This window comes from Mastigoproctus giganteus, chromosome 11, assembly GCF_048544385.1.
Source record: "Mastigoproctus giganteus isolate SK-2022 chromosome 11, ASM4854438v1, whole genome shotgun sequence".
In the NCBI taxonomy this organism is placed as follows: Eukaryota; Metazoa; Arthropoda; class Arachnida; order Uropygi; family Thelyphonidae; genus Mastigoproctus; species Mastigoproctus giganteus.
In genome coordinates this window covers 5,167,216-5,186,085 of record NC_143585.1, presented here as the reverse complement: position 1 = coordinate 5,186,085, position 18,870 = coordinate 5,167,216, and the positions used below count along the sequence as shown (strand labels likewise).

The following is an 18,870-nucleotide window of genomic DNA, read 5'->3' as shown; positions in this document are numbered from 1 at the left end:
TAAGGAATTCCGCCGGTCTCCTACTCTTAATATCATTAGTGCCAACATGTACAACTATATCACCTTTTGTGCCCTTAAATTTTGTGCCCTTTTCTCGATTGTGTTCTGTTTTTTAAGATTTGCCCCAAATAAATAGCTGCCCCGATTAACCTGTGGCTCAAATAACCGGAATCCACTGTATATGATATCAAAGTTATTCATTGCATCCAGTTCCTTTGTGACCATATCATAATATCCAATGAAATTGGTCAGACAAGACTTTTCATTAACAAAACCATTCTGTGTCCGAGCTATAATTGAAGTCTTATCTAGATACGGATAAGTATCTAGATAAGACTTCAATAAGATAAGAATAGAAACAGGTGCATGTATACCTGCGTGTACACCAATGCTAGGAGTTTGGTAAATAAATTTGATGAATTTGAGGTATTGCTCAAAACATCAAAGGCAGATATTGTTGGGATATCAGAGACGTGGTGTCACACAGATATAAGGAATGCGGAACTGGAATTTGGGGAATACAATGTGTGTATAGAAAGGATAGACAGGACAGGAGGGGAGGAGGGGTTATGCTATTAGTTAAGAAACACATAAAGTCCAAGGAAGAGAAGCCAGTCGACATCGATGGACAGGGCAGTGTCGAGTCAGTTTGGTGTGACATAAGCATAGGGAAATCAAAATTGAGAGTAGGAGTGTGCTATAGGCCTAATGACTCTGATGAGTATAATAAGATATTGTACAGGGAAATAGAGTGGGCCAGTAAATCAGAGAGTCTTATAATGGGGGATTTTAATTTCCCAGATATTGACTGGAATTTGTGGGTTGGTCACTCGCACACTAGCAAGGCTTTTGTGGATTTATTGGATGATTGTTTTCTACATCAGCATGTTCGTGAGGCAACAAGAGGGAGCAATACTCTTGATCTGATTATCAGTAGTGATTCTTCATGCATTAAGAATCTGCAGATAAATGAACCACTAGGTGGCAGTGATCACAGTGTGTTGAAGTGGGATTTACTCAAGGAGGTAACTACCATCAGAGGTAAAGGGAAGGGTTTTTGTTTTCGTAAAGGCGACTACGATGGTCTGAGACAGTATTTAAAGTCTATACAGTGGGACCAACTGATGATGTTACCAAGAGCAAACTCAAAATGGGAAGCATTCAAGGAACTAATCTTGGAGGCTACCAGGCTTTACATACCAACTAAGAAATATTGTTCAAGGTTTAGGCCTAAATGGTTGTCAGATGAATTAATGAGACATGTGGCAGAGAAGAAAAATGCATGGGATACATACAAATTAATGGGTAACATGGAAGCCTATGATAGATATAAGTTGGTCTGTAACCAAGTCACAAAGGAGATTAGGCAGGCAAAGGCAGACTACGAAAAATCCTTGGCAAAGGATGCAAAGAAACACAGAAAAGAGTTCTTTACCTATTTGAACTTGAGAAGGAAAGGGATGAATCAGATTGGTCCACTGGATATTGATGGTTCAACAGTTGAGGATCCTGCTCAGGTGGCTAACAATCTAAACGAGTATTTTGCATCTACATTCACGCATGAGGAGTTATTCAGGAAGGAGAATGATGTAGGTAAAGTAAACATTGGCAGTGAGCTGGATGATTTTGTAATAACTGAGAGGAAAGTGGAGGAGAGATTAGCATTAGCATTAGCATTAGCATTAGCATTAGTAGAGGCATTTGATGCAAGAAAGCAAGCTTATGCAGCATCAGCCAAAAAAAAAAAAAAAAAAAAAAAGTAACATAAATAAATAAAAATAACCACTTCCACTTCACCCCTCTGTTCGTTCGAAATACCTGTCCAGCTGAGCCTTAAACTTATTTAGGCTATCAACTTCCACGACAAGGGATGGAAGTCTGTTCCACCCACCAACCACCCGCTGGCTAAAGGCAAATTTCCGCACATCTATCCTACATCTGTCTTTCCTCAATTTGAATTTATGCCCTCTCAGGTGATTTTTCTGAGCTAGAGGAAGAATCCTTGGCAAAGATTGTTGAGGATAAACATAAAAAAGGCACCTGGGGTGGATGGGATCTATCCAGTTATATTAAAGGAGGCAGCAAAGGAAGTAAGCAAACCCCCTAGCCATAATTATGAGAGCTTCTTTGGACTCAGGGGAGGTACCCATAGACTGGAGATGTGCAAATGTAACCCCAATTCCCAAAGGAGGATCAAAGGCTGACACAAGTAATTATAGACCTGTTAGTTTAACTTCTGTTCCAGGTAAATTAATGGAGGCACTGGTTAAAGAAGCACTGTAGGATCATCTAGACAAGAATTCAGTTATAGCTCAGACGCAGCATGGTTTTGTTAAGGGCAGGTCTTGACTGACCAATTTGATTGGATACTATGATGTAGTCACAAAAGAACTGGATGCAGGGAATAACTTTGATATTATATATTTGGATCTTAGAAAGGCTTTTGATACTGTTGCACATGGAAGACTGCTGCACAAATTGGAGCAGTGTGGCATTGGAGGCAAATTGCTGCTATGGATAAGGGGATGGTTGAGTGGCAGAAGACAGAGAGTGGTCATCAATGGACACTGCTCATTGTGGACTAATGTTATTAGTGGAGTTCCTCAGGGTTCAGTGTTGGATCCGTTGTTGTTTTCGGTGTTTATGAATGATATTGATGATGGGACATCAAGTTTAATGTCCAAGTTTGCAGATGATACAAAGGTTGGCAGGGTTGTTAAGGACACTACTGATGCTATGCTGCTGCAACAGGATCTGGAAAGGTTGAACAGATGGGCTGAGAGGTGGCAAATGAAGTTTAACATTGACAAATGTAAAGTACTACATATGGGAAACAGTAACCCTAGAGCAACGTATCAACTCTGCGGTACTACACTGACAGTGGTGGAGAATGAAAAGGACCTGGGGGTAATTGTGCAGGCAGATATGAAGTTCTCTGAGCAGTGCAGACGAGCTTCAAGAGTAGCTCATGGTGTCTTGTCAATGATATACAGGAATTTTTCTAGCAGGGATAAGGAGGTGATTAATCCCTTGTATAAGGCAATGGTTAGGCCACATCTTGAGTACTGTATACAGGTCTGGAGGCCTCATTTCAAGAAGGATGTAGAGCTGCTGGAATGGGTACAGAGAAGGGCAACAAGATTAGTGAATGGAACAAAGGGTTGCTCTTACGAAGAAAGGCTTAAGTTTTGCAAATTACAGAGTCTGGAGACTAGGCACTGGCGAGGTAATCTGATAGAGGTGTATAAGTCTTTGAATGGTTTGAGCATGCTCAATGCCAATGGGATTCTTCATCTTGCTCAGAATAATCAGCTCAGAGTGCATAAATTCAAATTGAGGAAGGACGGATGTCGGATAGATGTGCGGAAATTTGCCTTTGGCCAGCGGGTGGTTGGTTGGTGGAACCGACTTCCATCACATGTTGTTGAAGTTGATAGCCTAAACAAATTTAAGGCTCAACTGGACAGGTATTTCGAGCGAACGGAGGGGTGAAATGGGAGTGGTGTGTTTTTTTTTTTTTTTTTTGGCTGATGCTGAATAAGCTTGCTTTCTTGCATCATATGCCTCTACTAATGCTAATGCTAGATGTCTTGCAGTGCTTCTTTAACATGTGCCTCCATTAGTTTTCCTGGAACTGAAGTTAAACAAACAGAATTATAGACTATTTACAGACTAATTAAAAACTAATTACAGACCCGTTATTCTAACTTCTGTTCCAGGGAAAATAATGGAGTCACTGGGAAGTGATGTAGGATCAACTAAACAAGACTGCAGTTAATAGTTCAGATATAGCATGGGTTTGTTAAGGGGAAGTCTTGTCTGAAAAATTTGATTGGATATTGTGATGTGGTCACAAAGTAATTGGATGGAAAGAATAATTTTGATATCATAATCTTGGATTTTAGGAAAGCTTTTGATAAGGTGGCACACGGAAGACTACTGTACAAATTGGAGCAGTATAGCATTAAGGGCAAGTTGCTACAATGGATAAAACGATGGTTGAGTGGAATAAGAGAGTGAGTGGTTATCAATGGACACTGCTCTTCATGGACTAATGTTATTAGTGGAGTTCCCCAGGATTCGGTGTTGCGTCCAATGTTGTTTTCGGTATTTATCAATGATATTGATAAAGGTATATCAGGGTTAATGTCTAAGTTTGCAGATGATATTAAGGTTGGCAGAGTTGTTAATGACAGTAATGACAGTATGCTACTGCAACAGGACCTGGAAAAGTTGATCAGATAGGCTGAGAGGTGACAACTGAAGTTTAACACTGATAACTGTAAAGTACTGCATATGAGTAGCAGTAACCCCAGAGTAATGTATCAACTGAGTGATACTACACTCAGAGTAGTGGAGAACGAAAAGGACCTGGGGGTAATTGTGTAGTCAGATATGAAGTTTTCTGAGCAGTGCAAAAAGGCTACATGGGTAGCTCATGGTGTCTTGTGAATGATATACAGGAATTTTGCTAGTAGGGATAAGGGGATGATTGTCCCCTTGTATAAGGCAGTGGTCAGGCCACACCTTGAGTACTGTATTTATTTACAGTCCGAAGGCCTATTTTAGGAAAGATGTAGAGCTGCTGGAATGAGTACAGAGAATGGGTGTTACCAAGGGTTGGTGTTACCAAGGAAGGCTTAAGTTCTGCAAATTGCAGTTTCTGGAGACTAGGGATCTGCGAGGGGATCTAATTGAGGTGTATAAGGTCTTGAATGGATTGAGCAGGCTCAACGATAATGGAAATCTTCCTCTTGCTCAGATTACTCACCTGAGGGGCCATAAATTCAGATTGAAGAACGACAATTGTAGAATAGGTGTGCGGAAATTTGCCTTTAGCAAGCGGGTGGTTAATAGTTGGAACAAATTTCCATCTGTTGTGGTGGAGGTCAGCAACTTAAATAAGTTCAAGGCAGAACTGGACAAACATTTGGAGTGAAAGGATGGGTGAAATGGGAAAAGGTGTTTTTTTTTTTTTTTGGTTGATGCCATATAAGCTTCCTTTTTTGCATCATATGCCCTACTGATGCTAATGCTAATTTAGAATATCAGTGTAGTGGAGGATTCTTCATTAATTATTTGTGGATAATAATTATAATTTAAAAATTTTAACAGCTATCTGTTACATATTTTTTACATAATAAATTTTATGTGTTTGATTTCTATGTTTAATTTTAGGTCTGGTGAAGAAGGTTATTACCCAGATCTTACCAAATTTTGTGAAGAGAGGCTTCACATTCTTTCTCCAAAAAATAGACTACTAAGAACTGAAGATAAAGTCTCACTGATTCGTGAATTGTCTCCTGAAGCACAGCAATATCTATTACAAGAATTGCAGGTAAAATATTTTTATTTGGAAATTTACCTTTTGAATATAAATGTATTATTTGTGTGAACACCCATTTTTTCGCTAATTTTTTTATTTATTTTTTCCAGCTCTAAGTCTTGATCAGAATGCTGTGTGAACTACCTTAATTTTTTATAAATTTCTTGAAGAATTTTTAATTTTGCAATTGTCATTTTATTTGAACAATAACAGATCATTACTAAAAGACGGATTTTATGGTGAGACCTGTCAATTGGTTTGGTGTGTGTGTGTGTGAGAGAGAGAGAGAGAGAGAGAGAGGTGGGGGTTCATGGGGTAGAATTTTTCACAGCATGGACTGTTTTTATAGATGTGATATGCTTAAATAGTTATAGTTGAATGGAAGAGGTGCAAGAATATCTGCTGATGCTATTGAGGCAATGATAGGACATTGGGATCCTCCCAATGTCCTATCCTTGGGAAGGAGCAGCAGTGCGTAACACATGCTTCTTGATTAGACTGGGGTTCGAGCCCGTCACCACCAAATACGGAGGATGCGGAAAGGTCAGGGAATGACCACCGCATATTCCCGGAGCAATATGGCCTTAGTTGCTAATGTTCCTTAAAAAAAAAAAAAAAACATGTAGTGGCCCGAAAAGCATGAGAGATTACAAGGCCTGATGAGGGTTCACATGGTATTAGAAATTATATGGACTGTGTAAGTGTTACAAAAAACACAAAACAGACACACATTTACTTGCTTATACACTAATTCTAAGAGTATATTAAAATAAGTTTGAGGAGTTTAAAGTTTGTTTTAAGTCATCAAATGCTGACATTATAAGTATAATAGAAACTTGTTGTCACTGATGTATTGGGGAATCAGAATTTGAATACTGTGTGATTATAATCTACATACAGTAAACCAGACATGATAGGAGGGGGGCAGTAGGATGATGCTTTAATTAAGAAGCACATAGACACTGAAGCAGTACATAAATACTGGGAAAGCAAAAATGAGAGTAGGAGTCTGCTATAGGCAAAATGACTGTGATGAGTATAATGAACAACTATCTAGACAAATAGAGTGGATCAGCAAATTGAATATTTTATCATGAGGAATTTTCACCTTCCAGATGTCGAATAGAACTCATGGGTTGTCAGCTCGCTGAGCAGCAAACTATTTCTCAAATTTCTGGATGACCGTTTTTTACACCATCATGTTAGAGCAGCAACAAGAGGAAGCAGTATTCTTCATCTGGTAATTAACAGAAATTCATTAGGTATTAAGAATCTTTAAGTAAATGAGCCTCTAGGTGGCAGTTATCATAAGATATTGATGTGGGATTTATTCAAAGAAATAACTATTGCCAAGAGTAAATGGAAGGAACTTTGTTTTTACAAAGGTAATTATAATGTGCTGATGTTGTTTAAAAATGTAAATGAAAAATGAGAAATGTTTAGAGAAGTAATCTTAGATGCCACTAAGCATTTTATACCAGCTAAGAGATATCTTTCGTGATTTAGTCCAAAATGGATATTAGATGAGCTGATGAGCTTAGTGGTAGAGAAGAAAAATGTATGGGATTATAAATTGTCAGGGGAAGCAGAGTTGTACAGTGAGTATAAACTAGTCTGTAATCAAGTTATTCAGGGAGTTAGGCAGGCTGAAGCCAGAAGATTATGAGAAACCTTTTGCTTAGGGGGACAAAGAAAATGTAATGTTAGAATACTGAATCCTGGGATGGTTGAACAGAGCTGCATGGAATTGTACCACCATAAGGGGATAATATACACAAACCTAAGCATCACCCCTTGGAGACAACTAATGGCAGACAAGAATATGTACACTCTCTCTAAACTCCTTACAGAGCAAATGGATGTACTCAAAATCTGGACTATAATTGCTTGCCCTAGGACAGCAAGGATAACAAATACTAACCTACATCTCCCATTGCACAACAGCTTAGACAACTTTTCTAACCTTAGAAACAAGTTCCTGGTGAATATCCATCTTTTCAACAAACAAATTGTTGCAAATAAATACTATGAGAGTAGGAATTAGAATAAATGCTATTAGAACAGGAACAGTGGCATATGATGCAAGTCAGGAAGGAAGATTATGAATCATCAGCCAAAAAAAAAGCTTCACATCACTGGCTGATCCACTATAATAAATTGTCTATCCTTCCTTGAATTTATTCAAACTACTCACTTCCACAACAAGAGATGGAAGCTTGTTCCAATAATCAAGCACCTGCTGGCTGATTCCTCAAATCTATTCTGCAACCATCCTTCTTCAGTTTTAATTTATGTCCCCTTCTGTGTATAGTCTGAGCAAGAGGAAGAATGCCATCACAGCACTTGTTTAATCCATTCAAAGCCTTAAACACCTTAATCAGATCACTCTTAGGTGCTTACTTATTTAATCTCCAGATGTGGCAATTTATAGAACTAAAGCTCTTCTTGGTAAGACCACCCTTTTGTTTCCTTCACCAATGTTGTTACCCTTCTCTCAGGACCGCTGCAAGTGGATAGGCGAGGTAGCGTTGCTTATGGCAGCAGTTTTTTTTTCTGGTTGGTGATCATTTGTTAGTATTCAGCATTTAGGGGGCTTGTACATTGGGATAATCACCTCCATATCTCTGCTGGCAAAATTGCTGCATATCATTGACAAAACACCATCACTGTCCCGGTAGCCTGTCTACACTTCATATCTAACTTTGCAATTATCTCCAGGTCTTTTTTCATTTTCTACCACCCTAAGTATAGTAACACCCAGATGGTACATTAATATGGGATTACTACTATCCATATGCAGTACGTTGCATTTGTCAGTGTTAAACTTCAACTCCCATTTCTCAGTCCATTTGCCTAATTTTTCTACATCTTGTTACAGTAGCTTACCTTGATTACTGTCATTAATCACACTGCCAACCTTTGCATCGTCTACAAACTTAGACATTAAGCCTGATATGCCTTCATCAGTATCATTAGTAAATACAAAAATCAATAATGAGCCTAGCACTGAAGGAATTTCATACTCCTGGCATACTCCACTAATAATATTGGAACACGAAGATCAGCACCCATTAATAACCACTCGGTCTTCTTTTACTGAACCATCCCTTTGTTTATGGCAGTACTGGGCCCATTGTTATTTTCTATATTTATGACAGGTACCTGGTTCTGGATGCTTCAATTTGCAAAACTGTACCCTCTCTTTGTAAGTATACCATTTTGTTCTTGTCGCTAATCTTATTGCTTTTTTCCCGCACCCATTCCAATAGATCCACATTCTTTCTAAAATGTGACTTCTAGATGTCTATACATAATGATAATCCCTTATCATATGAGGCAATGGTGTACCGGCATACCCCACACTTACAAGTTAGGTTCCAGACCACTGTTGTAACTCGAATGCCTTTTTTTTTTTTTTTCACTTATCTATGCATGCAATTGTCATATACGGGCATAACTTACATAAATAATGCATTTAAAACTAAAATAAACACAGTAGGCCTTATTTTGAGAAATAGGGTAAGCATACTACTCCCTGGATAGTAGGCCTAGGTACAGTACTCAGTACAGAAAGTCAAAATACAGTAGTACAGTAATGTAAATAATATACAGTAGTAGTAGTAGTGGCATGTGATGCAAGAAAGCAAGTGTATGAGCTTATGCAGCATCAGACAAAAAAAAAAAATCACACCATTCCCTCCAAATGCCTGTCCAGTTCCTCCTTAAATTTATTTAACCTATCAACTTCCACAACAACAGATGGAAATTTGTTCCAGCAATTAACCACCTACTGGCTAAAGGCAAATTTCCGCACAATCTATCCTACATCTGTCTTTTCTTAATTTGAATTTATGACCCCTTAGGTTCGTAATCCGAACAAGTGGAAGGATCCCATCAGAATTCAGCGTGCTCAACCCATTCAAGGCCTTATACACCTCAATTAGATCAACACGCAGGTGCCTAGTCTCCAGCCACTGCAATTTGCCAAACTTAAGCCTCTCTTGATAAGAGGATCCCTTCATTCCCCTCACCAATCTTGTTGCCCTTCTCTGTATACGCTCAAGCAAATCTACATCCTTCCTAAAATGAGGCCTCCAGACCTGTACGCAGTACTCAAGGCATGGCCTGACCATTGCCTTATACAGAGGGACAATCACCTCATTTTCCCTGCTAGCAAAATTCCTATATATCATTGACAGAACCCCATGACATGCCCTGGCAGCTTGTCTGCATTGCTCAGAAACTTCATATCGGACTGAACAATTACTCCCAGGTGTTTTTCATATTCTGCCACCTTAAGTGTAGTAGCACACAGTTGGTACGTTTCTCTGGGGTTACTTCTACCCATATGCAGTACTTTGCATTTGTCAAGGTTAAACTTCAGTTGCCACTGCTTAGCCCATCTGCCCAAATTATCTAGATCCTGTTGCAGTAGCACGCTGCCATTACTGTCATTAACAACCCTGCCAGCCATTGTATCATCTGAAAACTTCAACATTAAGCCTGATATACCTTCATCAATATCATTGATAAATGTACAAAACAACATTGGACCCAACACCGAACCCTGTGGGACACCACTAATAACATTAGTCCATGAAAAGCAGCACCCATTGATTACCACCCTCTGTCTTCTTCCACTTAACCATCCTTTTATCCATTGTAGCAACTTACCCTTAATACCATTCTGCTCCAATTTGTACAATAGTCTTCCATGCGCAACAGTGTCAAAAGCTTTACTGAAATCCAAATATATGATATCAAAATTATTTTTTGCATCCAGTTCCTTTGTAACCACATCACAATATCCTATCAAATTTGTCAGACAAGACTTTCATGAGGGTGAGGTACTGCAACAAGATCTAGGAAAATTGGGTCAATGGACTGAGAAATGGCAGTTGAAATTGAACATTGACAGATGCAAAGTACTGCATATGAGTAACAGTAACTTAACTGCAGAGTAACTTATCAACTGTGTGGTACTACACTCAGGGTTGTAGAGAAGTAGTAGTCATAAGGAAGGATAAGGAGGTCATTATCCCTTTGTATAAGGCCATGGTTAGGCCGCATCTTGAATACTTATATACAGGTCTGGAGGCCTCACTTTAGAAGGATGTAGATCTGCTGGAACAGGTGCAGGGAAGGGCAACCAGATTGGTGAAAGGAACAAAAGGGTGCTCTTACCAAGAAAGGCTTCAGTTCTGCAAATGGCAGTCTCCCTGCACGTACCTAGTCTCCAGACTAAGTATCCATTGGGAGATCTGATTGAGATCTTTAAAGCCTTGAATGGATTGTGAATTGGGGATACATTTGCACATCTCCTGGGTGCAAGGATGCTCCCATAATTATGGATAAAGGTTTGCTTACTTTCTCTGCTGCTTCCTTTAATATAAATGGTTAGATCCCATCCACCACAAGTGCCTTTCTTAAGTTTAGCTTCAACAGTTTTTCTTCCACTTTGCTCTCAATTATTACAAAATCATTAGGCTCCTTGTTAGAGTTTAATAATAAGCTTCTGTTCTCAATTTCCCTACAGAATTCCTCATGGGTGAATATAGATGCAAAAAACTCATTCAGTTTGTTATTTACCTAAGCAATATCATCAACAGTCGAACCATCGATATCAACGGCACCTCCGTAACCAGGTGGGAAGGAGCAGGAGTGCGTAGCACACGCTTCTTGATTAGACCGGGGTCTAATCAAGAAGCGTGTCACCACCAAATACGGAAAGGTCAGGGAATGACCACCGCATATCCCGGAGCAATATGGCCTTAGTTGCTAATGCTCCTAAAAACCAAAAATAACAATAACAATCGACATCAACGTGGACCAATCTGATTCATCACTTTCCTTCTAGAGTTTACATAAGTAAAGACATCTTTGAAGTTTTTCTTTGCATCCTTTGCCAAAAATTTCTCATAATCTGTCTTCACTTGTCTTAAGTCCTTTGTGACTTGGCTACAGTCTCCCCTATCTGCCTGGGCTTCTGTATCACCTGATAATTTATATGCATCCCATGCATATAAATTATGCATGAGTCTTATTAGTTTATCTGACATCCATTTAAGCCTAAATCTTGAATAGTATTTCTTAGTTGGTATGAAAAGTGTAGTAACATCCAAGATTAATTCCTTGAATGCCTCCCGTTTAGAATTCGCTGTTGGTAACATCATCAGTTGGGCCCACTGTATAGAATTTAAAAACTGTCTGAGACCTTTACCAGAGCAAAAACTGTTTCCTTAATCCCTGATGGCAGTGGCATCTTCAAAATTAATCCCACATCAGTACACTGTGATCACTTCCATCTAGTGGTTCCTTTATCTGCAGATTCTTAATGCATGAATAATCACTACTGATAATCAGATCGAGAGTATTACTCCCTCTGCTATAGCAAATAGTCATCCAAAAAATCCACAGAAGTCTTGCGGGTGTGCGCGTGACCAACCACAAATTCCAGTCAATATCTAGAAAGTTAAAATCTCCCATTATAAGATATTTTGATTTACTGGCCCACTCTATTTCTCTGTACAGTTGTTCATTGTATTCATCAGTCATTAGGTTTTATAACAAACTTTGACTCTCATTTTTGCTTTCCCAGTGTTTATATCACACCAAACTGACTCAACATTGCATTGGCCACCCTTGTCAACTGGACTGGGGTGCCTCCGTAGCTAGGTGGGAGGAGCAGCAGTACATAGCACACGCTTCTTGTTTCGACCGGGGTTCGAGCCCGTCACCACCAAATACAGAGAATGCGGAAAGGACAGGGAATGAATACCGCATATTCATGGAGCAATATGGCCTTAGTTGCTAATGGTCCTAAAAACCAAATAACAAACTAACAAACTCGTCTGACTGGAATTTGGGGCTGGATACTCACACACTAGCAGGGCTTTTGTGGATTTATTGGATGATTGTTTTCTACGTCAGCATGTTCGGGAGGCAACTAGAGGGAGTAATACTCTTGATTTGATTATCAGCAGTGATTCTTCATGCATTAAGAATCTGCAGATAAATGAACCACTAGGTGGCAGTGATCACAGTGTGCTGAAGTGGGATTTACTCAAAGAGGTAACTACCATTAGGGGTAAAGGGAAGGGTTATTGCTTCCATAAAGGCGACTACGATGGACTGAGACAGTATTTAAATTCTATACAGTGGGACCAACTGATGATGTTACCAACAGCAAATTCAAAATGGGAAGCATTCAAAGAACTTATCTTGGAAGCTACTAGGCTTTACATACCAACTAAGAAATATTGTTCAAGGTTTAGGCCAAAATGGATGTCAGATGAACTAATGAGGCATATGGCAGAGAAGAAAAATGCATGGGATACTTACAAATTAACACATGACACAGAAGCCTATGATAGATACAAGTTGATATGCAACCAAGTTACAAAGGAGGTTAGGCAGGCGAAGGCAGATTACGAGAAATCCTTGGCAAGGGATGCAAAGAAAAACAGCAAAGAGTTCTTTACTTATGTAAACTCTAGAAGGAAAGGGATGAATCAGATTGGTCCACTTGATATTGATGGGTCAAGTGTAGATGATCCTGCTCAGGTGGCTAACAAACTAAATGAATATTTTGCATCGACATTCACACATGAGGAGTTATTCAGCGAGGGGAATGCCAGAGGTGTATTCAACTCTAGCAGTAAGTTACAGAATCTTGAAATAACTGGGAGTAAAGTGGAGGAGAAACTGTTGAAGATAAACACAAGAAAGGCACCCGGGGTGGATGGGATCTATCCAGTTATATTAAAGGAGCCAGCAAAGGAAGTAAGCAAACCCTTAGCCATAATTATGAGAGCTTCCTTGGACTCAGGGGAGGTACCCATAGACTGGAAATGTGCAAATGTGACCCCAATTCACAAAGGAGGATCAAAGGCTGACACAAGTAATTATAGACCTGTGAGCTTGACTTCTGTTCCAGGAAAATTAATGGAGGCACTGGTTAAAGACGCACTGCAGGATCATTTAGACAAGACTTCAGTTATAGCTCAGACACAGCATGGTTTTGTTAAGGGGAAGTCTTGCCTGACCAACTTGATTGGATACTATGATGCAGTCACAAAAGAACTGGCTGCAGGGAATAACTTTGATATTATATACTTGGATCTTAGAAAGGCTTTTGATACTGTTGCACATGGAAGACTGCTACACAAATTGGAGCAGTGTGACATTGGAGGCAAATTGCTGCTATGGATAAAGGGGTGGTTGAGGGGGAGAAGACAGAGAGTGGTAATCAATGGACACTGCTCATCGTGGACTGATGTTATTAGTGGAGTCCCTCAGGGCTCAGTGTTGGGTCCATTATTGTTTTCTGTATTTATAAATGATATTGATGATGGTATATCGGGATTAATGTCCAAGTTTGCAGACGATACAAAGGTTGGCAGGGTTGTCAAGGACACTACTGACACTATGCTTCTGCAACAGGATCTGGAAAGGTTGAGCAGATGGGCTGAGAGGTGGCAAATGAAGTTTAACATTGACAAATGTAAAGTACTACACATGGGAAACAGCAACCCCAGAGCAACGTATCAACTCTATGGTACAACACTGACAGTGGTAGAGAATGAAAGGGACTTGGGGGTGGTTGTGCAGGCAGATATGAAGTTCTCTGAGCAGTGCAGACGGGCTGCAAGAGTAGCTCATGGAGTATTGTCAATGATATACAGGAATTTTTCCAGCAGGGATAAGGAGGTGATTATTCCATTGTATAAGGCGATGGTCAGGCCACACCTAGAGTACTGTATACAGGTCTGGAGGCCTCATTTCAAGAAGGATGTAGAGCTGCTGGAACGAGTACAGAGAAGGGCAACAAGATTAGTGAATGGAACAAAGGGGTGCTCTTACGAAGAAAGGCTTAAGTTTTGCAAATTACAGTGTCTGGAGACTAGGCACCAGCGAGGTGATCTGATAGAGGTGTATAAAGCCTTGAATGGTTTAAGCATGCTCAATGCTGATGGGATTCTTCCTCTAGCTCAGAATAATCACCTGAGAGGGCATAAATTCAAATTGAGGAAAGACAGATGTAGGATAGACGTGCGGAAATTTGCCTTTAGCCAGCGGGTGGTTGGTTGGTGGAACAGACTTCCATCCCTTGTGGTGGAGGTTGATAGCCTAAATAAGTTTAAGGCTCAGCTGGACAGGTATTTTGAACGAACAGAGGGGTGAAGTGGAAGTGGTTTTTTTTTTTTTTTTTTGGCTGATGCTGCATAAGCTTGCTTTCTTGCATCAAATGCCTCTACTAATGCTAATGCTAAAGCTAAAAACAAACCTTGTCAACTGGATGGACTACCTTAGGTTTTATGTGTTTCTTAAGTAACAGCATAACCCTGCACCCCTTCCTGTGCTGTCTATGCTTTCTGTACGCATTGTACTTCCCAAATTCTGCATGTTTTATATCTGTATAACACCATGTCTCTGATATCCCAATAGTATCCACCTTTGATGTCTTTATCAGCACTTCAAATTCATCAAATGTATTTACTGTATTTCTAGCATTGCTTTACATGCAAGTATACATGCACCTGTTCTTATTCTTAGTTATGCTAATACAGCCCATGTATTTACTTGTTTCATGATAAGTCCCAGCAACTCTTAAAATCCCCAGCACCTTGCTTTCCAGGCTCATTCTAATAGAAGCTGTTCAGGAATCACTTTCGCCTCTACCTGAATCACTTTCACCTCTGCCTGTGGCTACTGTTAATCTATTAGTCTGTGAATCCCCTCCCTAAGCTAGTAGTTTTCCAACCCACCTAACACTGCCTCAATAGCATCAGCAGATATTCTTGTACCCTTTCTATTTAAGTGTATTCCATCCCTGTAGAAACAATCTCTGCTGTTAACAAGTACAGACCATGCTGCAAAAAATTCTACCGATGAGCCTTACACAGCCTGTTCAGGGCCGAATTGATCTACAAGGCTCTTATTGTATACTCCCTTCTGTCATGTCTGGGTAGGATTGCAGACACTTACAAATTTAACCCTAAATTTTTTTTGCTAGAGAATTTAATATCTGTAGTATTGTGTTCTGTGGTATTGTGTAGTATTTAACACAATAGTGTAGAAAGCAGTCATCTACTAATTCTGAAAAATTCTGTTACCCCCCGGGGGGTGCATGAACACTCCCAAGTTCCAGTTATTATCTATAATTAAAATCACTCATCATTATAAAACATTATGACTTAACTAGTCTGTTTTATTTGGCTATGCAGTCATTCATTATACTAATCACAATTATTTTGCCTATAACATGCCATACACCTACTCTTATTTTTGGTATCCCAGTGTTTACATCGCACCAAACTGACTCAATATTACACTGGCAACTGGTATTCATTTGGGGTACTGCTTTGTGTTAGAAAGCAAGGGATTTTGATTTTTAACCAAAAGATAATATCTCCCCCCCCTTCCCTCCTGTCCTGTTTGTCTTTTCTGTACACATTGTACTCACTATATTGAAATTTTGAATTTCCTATGTCCCATTGACACCATGTTTCTGATAAATTTATAATATTCACATTTGCTGACTTAACCAATATTCATCAAATTTATTTACTGTACTCCTAGCATTAGTGCTGTGACCTTATGTGCTGCGAGTATGTGAAATAAAATTTGCTGCCCTGAATGTTGAATACTGATAAACATTAAACAATTGGAAAGCAATGTCAAAAAAAAATTTGGACCCTCCTGAACTGCTGTCCACAGGTGATGCCTACCTTGCTTACCCACTTGTGGTGGCCCTGCATTAATTAGTGTACAGGAATATGTTATGTGCGCCTGTTTTTATTCTTAGTAACCCTAACTCATCCTCAGAAGCCTGCTATTGCAAATTGAAGAATGTCATCAGTTAGTGAGCTTTTGTTAGATTCTAGCAGATTCAGAGTTAAAGGGGAATGACTGGATGACAAAGCTGTTAAACATCTGTCAACTTTAAATTTAACCTGTCTCTATTCCAGCCCCTGACTGAAATCTAATCATACAAGCAACATACCTTAGCATTAGCATTAGTAGAGGCATTTATGCAAGAAAGCAAGCTTATGCAGCATCAACCAAAAAAAAAAAAAAAAAAAACCCACTTCCACTTCACCCCTCTGTTCGTTCGAAATACCTGTCTCCAGCTGAGCCTTAAACTTATTTAGGCTATCAACTTCCACGACAAAGGATGGAAGTCTGTTCTACCAACCAGCCACCTGCTGGCTAAAGGCAAATTTCCACACATCTATCCTACCTCTGTCTTTCCTCAATTTGAATTTATGCCCTCTCAGGTGATTATTCTGAGCTAGAGGAAGAATCCCATCAGCATTGAGCATGCTCAAACCATTCAAGTCTTTATACACCTCTATCAGATCACCTCGCTGGTGCCTAGTCTCCAGACACTGTAATTTGCAAAACTAAAGCCTTTCTTCGTAAGAGCACCCCTTTGTTCCATTCACTAATCTTGTTGCCCTTCTCTGTACTCGTTCCAGCAGCTCTACATCCTTCTTGAAATGAGTCCTCCGGACTTGTATACAGTACTCTAGGTATGACCTGACCATTGCCTTATACAAGGGAATCATCACCTCCTTATCCCTGCTAGAAAAATTCCTATATATGATTGACAATACACCATGAGCTACTCTTGCAGCCCGTCTGCACTGCTCAGAGAACTTCATATCTGCCTGCACAACCACCCCCAAGTCCCTTTCATTCTCTACCACTGTCAGTGTTGTACCATAGAGTTGATACGTTGCTCTGGGGTTGCTGTTTCCCATGTGTAGTACTTTACATTTGTCAATGTTAAACTTCATTTGCCACCTCTCAGCCCATCTGCCCAACCTTTCCAGCTCCTGTTGCAGCAGCATAGTGTCAGTAGTGTCCTTGACAACCCTGCCTATCTTTGTATTGTTATTCGGTTTTTTTTTTTTTTTTTAGGAGCATTAGCAACTAAGGCCATATTGCTCCGGGATATGCGGTGGTCATTCCCTGACCTTCCCGCACCCCCCGTATTTGGTGGTGACGGGCTCGAACCCCGGTCTAATCAAGAAGCGTGTGCTGCGCACTGTTGCTCCTTCCCACCTGGCTACGGAGGCGCCTCCTATCTTTGTATCGTCTGCAAACTTGGACATTAAGCTTGATATACCATCATCAATATCATTTATAAATACAGAAAACAATAATGGACCCAACACTGAGCCCTGAGGGACTCCACTAATAACATTAGTCCACGACGAGCAGTGTCCATTGATTACCACTCTCTGTCTTCTCCCCCTCAGCCACCCTTTTATCCACAGCAGCAATTTGCCTCCAATGTCACACTGCTCCAATTTGTGCAGCAGTCTTCCATGTGCAACATTATCAAAAGCCTTTCTAAGATTCAAGTATATAATATCAAAGTTATTCCCTGCATCCAGTTCTTTTGTGTCTGCATCATAGTATCCAATCAAATTGGTCAGGCAAGACTTCCCCTTAACAAAACCATGCTGTGTCCAAGCTATAACTGAAGTCTTGTCTAAATGATCCTGAGTGCTTCTTTAACTAGTGCCTCCATTAATTTTCCTGGAACAGAAGTTAAACTCACAGGTCTATAATTACTTGTGTCAGCCTTTGATCCTCCTTTGTGAATTGGGGTGACATTTGCACATCTCCATTCTGTGGGTACCTCCCCTGAGTCCAAGGAAGCTCTCATAATTATGGCTAAGGGTTTGCTTACCTCCTCTGCTGCCTCCTTTAATATAACTGGATAGATCCCATTCACCCCGGGTGCCTTTCTTGTGTTTATCTTCAACAATTTCTCCTCCACTTTACTCTCAGTTATTACAAGATTCTCTAGCTTACTGTTAGAGTTGATTACACCTCTGGCATTCCCCTCGCTAAATAACTCCTCATGTGTGAATGTCGATGCAAAATATTCATTTAGTTTGTTAGCGACCTGAGCAGGATCATCAACAGTTGACCCATCGATATCAAGTGGACCAATCTGATTCATCCCCTTCCTTCTAGAGTTTACATAAGTAAAGAATTCTTTGCTGTTTTTCTTTGCATCCCTTGCCAAAGATTTCTCGTGATCTGCCTTCGCCTGCCTAACCTCCTTTGTAACTTGGTTACAGATCAACTTGTATCTATCATAGGCTTCTCTGTCATGTGTTAGTTTGTATGTATCCCATGCATGTTTCTTCTCTGCCATATGCCTCATTAGTTCATCTGACATCCATTTAGGCCTAAACCCTGACCAATATTTCTTAGTTGGTATGTAAAGCCTAGTAGCTTCCAAGATAAGTTCTTTGAATGCTTCCCATTTTGCATTTGCTGTTGGTAACATCATCAGTTGGTCCCACTGTATAGAATTTAAATACTGTCTCAGTCCATCGTAGTCACCTTTACAAAAGCAATAACCCTTCCCTTTACCCCTAATGGTAGTTACCTCTTTGAGTAAATACCACTTAAGCACACTGTGATCACTGCCACCTAGTGTTTCATTTATCTGCAGATTCTTAATGCATGAAGAATCACTGCTGATAATCAAATCAAGAATATTCCTCCCTCTAGTTGCC

General features: G+C 39.9%; 1 protein-coding gene across 1 annotated transcript in view; it reads left to right on the top strand.

The window, feature by feature from the left end:
• The window catches only part of Spag1 (Spag1 axonemal dynein assembly factor), a 213,942-nt gene that overhangs the window by 13,761 nt on the left and 181,311 nt on the right, over positions 1–18,870 (top strand). The window contains exon 2 of the mRNA XM_090385194.1: positions 5,179–5,338. Coding sequence (XP_090241320.1) covers positions 5,179–5,338 — 160 coding nt within the window. The remainder of the gene's footprint in view (positions 1–5,178; positions 5,339–18,870) is intronic.